The sequence below is a fragment of the Seriola aureovittata genome, chromosome 8, assembly GCF_021018895.1.
Source record: "Seriola aureovittata isolate HTS-2021-v1 ecotype China chromosome 8, ASM2101889v1, whole genome shotgun sequence".
NCBI lineage: Eukaryota > Metazoa > Chordata > Actinopteri > Carangiformes > Carangidae > Seriola > Seriola aureovittata.
This window is the reverse complement of record NC_079371.1, coordinates 12,069,671-12,076,530: the sequence shown is the minus strand read 5'-3', so window position 1 is coordinate 12,076,530 and position 6,860 is coordinate 12,069,671. Positions and strand designations below refer to the sequence as shown.

At 40.0% G+C, this 6,860-nt stretch overlaps 1 protein-coding gene across 1 annotated transcript; it reads left to right on the top strand.

The window, feature by feature from the left end:
- Positions 1-2,628: 2,628 nt before the first annotated feature.
- Positions 2,629-6,577, top strand: p2ry4 (pyrimidinergic receptor P2Y4). Its single transcript, XM_056383057.1, has 2 exons — positions 2,629-2,870; positions 3,963-6,577. The coding sequence occupies exon 2, from the start codon at positions 4,012-4,014 to the stop codon at positions 5,104-5,106; it is 1,095 nt and encodes a 364-aa protein (XP_056239032.1). The 5' UTR covers positions 2,629-2,870; positions 3,963-4,011; the 3' UTR covers positions 5,107-6,577.
- Positions 6,578-6,860: the final 283 nt, after the last annotated feature.

The following is a 6,860-nucleotide window of genomic DNA, read 5'->3' as shown; positions in this document are numbered from 1 at the left end:
TTTTTATTTACTGAACACTTCTGAGGTTCTTCTTGAAAACTGCATAGGGTGTATTTCTTTAGTCTGGATAACTGAGCAAATACCAATGCATTTCCACATTTTATATAAATACAATTACCTCAGTTAAGATTTGCGAATACAAGACGCCTGAATTAATAACCAAGTCCACAAGCAAATAGTGAGAGTTGTATTTATCAGCTCACTTAGATAATAGCAGCAGAAAGAGATGAGACCTGTGTGAATCTGATTTGAAAATAACTCTTAAATATTCCCCTTGTTGTGGGAGTGTCTGTGCTTGTTTTTTTTCAGTGAAGGTAGTTACTCATTAAAACATGACCAAACACGTCCCTCTCTCTACTGACAGCAGGTATGTGTCACTGACCTCTGCATAGTATCATGGCTGCGACAATGTCATCACCTGGAAGCCTGGGAACTTCTGGTGACATGCAAATGAAATAGTTTGTCGTTTGAAACCTTCATGTTTAATTGAAAATATTAGTTTATGCAACAACAATGTGTATGAATGAGTGTATTGAGTTATTTGCAGATGTAGACGTAAAGTTTGACACAGAAGAACACATTTAAAAAAAAAAAAAAAAATCACATTCTTTAGGAAATTAATGGTTTGATATTTGGGGAAATATGCTTATGTACTTTCTAGCCAAGAGTTTGATGAAAAGATCAAGACCACTTTGCTGTCTACATTAATCATGAAGCTGTAGCCAGAATCTGGTTAAATTAGCATTGCCTGTCAACCTCAAGGAGTCACATGGCCCCTGTAATATGACATGTTGTTTTTATGCATATGTTTTTGCACTAAACAATGTTAATTAGTGATCTTTGGAGGTGCTGGTAGGTGGAATTTGTTATCACTGGACAGACGCAGGCTAGCCGTTTCCCTCTGTTTCCAGTCTTTGTGCTAAGCTAAGCTAACTGGCCGCCGACAGTAGTTTCATATTTATTTATTTGTACAGATATGGGAGTGGTATCAATCTTCTCATCTAACTCTCGGCAAAGAAAGCAAATATGCTTATTCACCAAAATATTGAACTTTTTCCTTTAACTGTTGACAAATTCATTCATAATCTGTTACAACTAGCTGCTGACATGTATTCCATCCGTGGTGCTGTAAATCCATCCACCCTGCACTACAGTCTGAATGGGTTTCTGATGGAGAACATGCTTTGTCAGTGGCCCACTCACATTCCAGGCATCTTAACCACAGAAACCCATTGAGTCCAAAGAAACACACAATCTCACACTGCACCCACCGAGCTGGCCCGTACACACACAAGTCACTGCTGCATCTCTGAATGGGGTGAAGGGGCCAGTTTCTATATGTGGGAGCAGGGAACAGTTAGGACGTTTTTAGAGCAAGAACATAACTGCAAATAATATTCTGAATTTGTTTTAACCGACATTTGACATCTAAAATACAGTATGTGAGTTATATTTACCATATATGGATAGTTTCAGATCATGTTAGTCTGATTTATTTTATAATTATTATTTACAAACACTGCCTAAACTTATTTGACTTTTCAACAAACGTTTCAAAATTGGAAAACACCGTTTGAAGAAAGTATAACGATACCTCTGCAAGTCAAAGCTCAGTGTAGGACGAGAGAACTGAACTTTATAGGGATATGAGCTCTTTGCATGTGAACCAAATCATATTTTGTGTGCTATTGTCATATAGTCTTAGGGTTATTGGAGTGGTTATAATCCTGTTTGCGACTGTGGGTCAATCAAACTGTAGTTTTTGGTAACTTATTAATGGAAAGTCTCATCAAACCAGTTTATTGTCTGTCTGAGACAACAGTATCGCTCATCCTCCCTATTTTTATGTCTTTATGATCAGACTTTATAATTCCATAACTTATCATGTCCTTCTTGCAGAAAAGGCAGAGGTGCCAAAGATTCCAGAGAAGATCATCCAGTTAGTTCGTCACAGCTCAAGAGAGCTGTTGCTACACAGGCTTTACTGTACAGCTGTGCAAATATTAACTTCTACAGCATTTGAGTGTTGACTGCCATTATGTGTTGTCATGGGAATGAATTTCATTTGGAGTAAGTGTTAAGATCTTTTACATACACCATACTGTTAAAGTGCTGGTGCCTCATGTATTAGACAGGGTGTTACAAACATATAAGCATGATTTTAATGTTGAGGCTCCAGACAGTGCTGAGTGTTGGGTCATTTCTTCTATAGTATTGCAACAAAATATGGGGCTCATCATTAAACAATGAACAGCTATTTATGGCCATAATGTTGTATTGCCCTCTGAAATCAGGAGCACAAAACAGAAACGTGCCAAGAATGATTGCTGCTTTAAACAGTCTCTTATCTGCACTTGGAGAGTCTAAGGACAAAATCCAACACTTCAAGTAAATCTTAAGGTGTGGATTCCTTAAATGAGGTCTGGTGGCATTTTCACGTGATTCACTTAAGTGACTTGAAAGTGAGTTTACTCTGAAGACTATTTTTTTTTTTGGGAGGCGGGAGTTTTGCCTACTCAGCACTTTAACTCCCCGTGTGTGTGTGTGTGTGTGTGTGTGTGTGTGTGTGTGTGTGTGTGTGTGTGTGTGTGTGTGTGTGTGTGTGTGTGTGTGTGTGTGTGTGGCTTCCTCTCCATGTATCGGGCGTTTGCAGCGCAGCCATGGACTCCAACGCGGCGTCCACTGAAAAATTGCGTATCTAACGCTCCCCAGCTGCGCTGCAGAGGGGACGAACAGGACGACGGAGTGAGAGAAACGACTATCGACCTCCGCTGAAAAGTGAAACCGGTCCGTTTACACGACTTCTCTCTGTAGTACCGGAATCAAGGAGCAGTCCGACAACCAGCTCTGTGTTACGGGTCTCATTGTGGGTGAGTAGCGGCGGAGTTACGATAACTGGCTTCTTAAAGTGACTGTGTGACCGCGAAATATCGACTGAGGCTAATGCCCCAGCGTTTGTTGTTGACCGTGTGTGGAACCAGATGTGGAGAATTTTGGAACACAGGACAGATGTGGATAAACAGTGAATCCTCGTGAAAACATTTTGAATTGTTAACCGATGGTGGTGGAGAGTAACAAGTGCAAGTACTCAAGTATTGTTCTTGTATTAGAATAACCACATTTTTACGTTACTGTACATCTCTATTGCGGCTTACTTTTTACTCTGTTTATTTTAAAACTATTCTTCATAGGGACTTACTTTGTTACATATTCGCCCACACACACACACACACACACACACACACGCGCACACACACACACACACACACACACACACAGGCTTATACTGTGTGTGTATATATATATATATATATATATATATATATATATATATATATATGTATATATACTGTTGTCCATAAAGTTGGAATAATTTTGTTTTTCAGACACAGTCCTCTGTTTATAACTATTTAAATGCATCAGTAATCACTTTGGAAGAGATTGACTACTAAAGTTTTGAGAAGATATAAACTTTATCTGTCAAGAATGAATAAATCACATTGTCACAATCATTTCATGGAAAGAGGTAAAAAATATTTTATTCCAACTTTATGAGCAACAGTGTATAAAAACTTTTACTTTTGATACTTTATTTTATATTCTTGTGATAATACTGTGCTTAAGTGAAAATATACATAATTTAAGTAAACTTTAAGTAAACTAATTTGTCACAGTGGGATTACTTTACTCAAGCAAAGGATTTGAATTCTTCTTCCACCACTCTTAAACGGGAACTACATAAAAAAAAAGACTTTACAAAAATGTGAAACAGAGAAAAGCAGTAAGTCTCAACAACTGAAACGCTTCAACCAGAGAATTATTCACATTGTATAATATAGTTAGTGATTAATTTTTTGTTAGTCGACCTATCAGTTAATCAACTAACCTTTTCAGCTCTAATACAAAGCGTATTTTTTTTATGAATGTAAAAGTCTTCACATCTCACTGTTTCTGCTTTTCAGGTTTGGTCTCTGCTGGTTTGGTAGTGCTACACTGAGAAGTCACATCATTATGGAATCGGTCATCAGCAGCCCTGACACGCACAACCTGCCAACTGTCTTCATCTCAGTCTTCAACTCCAGCTGTCGCTTCGATGAGGAGTTCAAATACATCCTGCTACCTGTGTCCTACAGTCTGGTGTTTGTGTTTGGCTTCATGCTCAACGCTACGGCTTTATGGATGTTCCAAAAGATGCGTCCGTGGAACCCCAGCACAGTGTACATGTTCCACCTCGCCCTGTCTGACTTCCTGTACGTCCTCTCCCTGCCCACCCTCATTTACTACTACGCCAACCGCAGTCACTGGCCCTTTGGAGTGGCCGCCTGCAAAATAGTGCGCTTTCTCTTTTATGCCAACCTCTACTGCAGCATCCTCTTCCTCACTTGCATCAGCGTGCACCGTTATCTGGGCATCTGCCACCCCATCAAGGCGCTGACTCTGGTGAAGTCTCGTCATGCCCATCTGGTGTGTGGCATGGTGTGGGGTGTGGTGACCGTGTGCTTGGTGCCCAACCTCATTTTTGTCACCACCTCCAGAAGGGACAATGACACCCTGTGCCATGACACAACCAGCCAGCAGGCCTTTGAGGAGTATGTGGACTACAGCTCTGTAGTCATGGTGCTCCTATTTGGCATCCCGTTCATGGTCATCGTGGTGTGTTACTGCCTGATGGCGCGGACCCTGTGCCGGCCCAGACAGGGATTATCTGCCAGCCGGCAGAGCAGTGCCTCACGTCAGAAGTCCATCAAGCTCATCATCGTGGTTCTGGTGGTGTTTGCTGTGAGCTTTGTCCCATTTCACATCACGCGGACCCTCTACTACACCTCCCGTGTGTTAAATCTCAACTGTGAATTCCTTAACATTGTCAACTTTACTTACAAGATCACCAGGCCGCTGGCGAGTGTCAACAGCTGCATTGACCCAGTTCTATATTTCCTGGCTGGGGATCACTACCGCTCCAAAATGTTGTCAGTTCTGACAGGAAAAAAACAGACGACAAGCAGCCAAATACATGAACAGGCACAAACGCAGCGGAACAATAACCATGGAATTGCTCTGGTCTATAAGAACTCAGCCCTTAAAGACAGTGGAGAGGTTGATAGATAGCAGAAAATTTCTGCTCAAGGCTAAACTAACATGTATAATGCCATGTTCAGAAGCGCCTGTTTGTTTTTCTCTTTTTGCACTGAGAGCTTTGGAAGAGAGTTAGCTCACAGTAAATTTTACTGACAGTATATACTTCCAACCTTCTGTTTTTAACAGGCATAACGAACATATTTCAGTTCTGCTCGGCTTCTGTTATGGTTGTAAGATGAAGTTCAAGTGGGCTTCTACGAAAGAGTCTGTACCTTTTCCACAAAGGGATTATAACACAAAACCCAGTATACAATAGACAGTATTCACATGGTTGTACAGTGTTCCTCTTTAAGGGAAATGGTGTCCATGCAGAAGAAGAGTTGAGTTTCAGTTTGAGGGGAATAGTAAGTGAAACACGTGAGCGCTGTGACCCAGGTGGTCAAAGGTTCCTTAAAATAAATAACAGATGATTCAGGCAATGAATCATTGTCATCTTGAGTAAGGAGAACTAAGTTTGATTGGACACAAAATTATCTAAACATTAAGATTCGTAGCAGACAGAGATGACAGATAGTCTGGCCATTGTGTCAGTATTGAGACAGTTATGAGGCAATCCTTCCTGTTTTATCAACAGTGTCTGCGAGTTACCCAGAAACTGCAGCTACACCCCCTGTTTCCCAGCTGTTTTTGTCCTTCAACCCCAACAGCTGCCTTTTGCTCGACTTTGACGTAAAACAGAGGGGCTGATCTGGATAAGACATAGATTTTTCAACCCACCCACGCCTCATTAGAGGAATAAGGGATTTTCCTTTTCCCCCCTTTACCTCTGGGATTGATACATGAAATTGAAAGGCCTTTTTCTATCAGTAATCTTAAGTTGAGCTGCTTGATAGTTTTGCAGGATGTGAAAGCGAGTGAAAGAGTGTTGCCACATGAGTTACTTGTTGTATGTCATGTATCATGAACTGTATGACACATATTATTACCTGATGATGCAGTGAATCTAACCTGTGTGGTCAGAGATATCATCAAAGTCTAACATCTTAGTCAACTAACCATCATTAAAAGAGCGATGTAAGTTTAGGCGTATGGCTCCTCAAGTCTTTAGCCAAACTGAAATAACTGCACCTGCCGGGACCTTTATAGATACACTACAAGTGATGTTTGTGAAATGAACGCAGACTGTCTGAGTCAAGCAAGGAAGTCCTGGGGCAGCTGTAAATACTGTAAAGATGAGGAAACTGTTTATGTGAACAAGAAAAATATAAACCACTTTTTTTCTTTTTTTCTCACACAGTAATTTCCCAAAAAATAACTTCAAAGTTAAAATACTTATTGCATTTCTTCCACACTGTGGAAGAAATGCAATAATATCTTCTGTGTCTTATTTACATTCTGTCTCAGCTTCATTTCAACTACTCAAACCTAAAACCCTGTATTTTCATGGCTGAACTATTATATCTGAATAAATTTGATGTGGTGAGCATCCCTTTAGACACTGCTCCTGATGTATCTGATATTGTTGATTTTGACAGGAATTTAAAATAATGTTCTGAGAATATGAACAAAGTTTTTCAACACCAAATCAGTTCTGACTGACCCGAATGATAGTCCAAATGATAATGGTTTGGAAATATTATTCTATATTGTCATGTTTCTCATAACCCTTTACATGAAGGTTTATCACCACCATCTTCATCTTGTACTTCATGTTCCACCATGCAAAACAAATAAAAGTGAGCCTGAGAAAGATCTCCTTATTTGACACGATATAATAATAATAA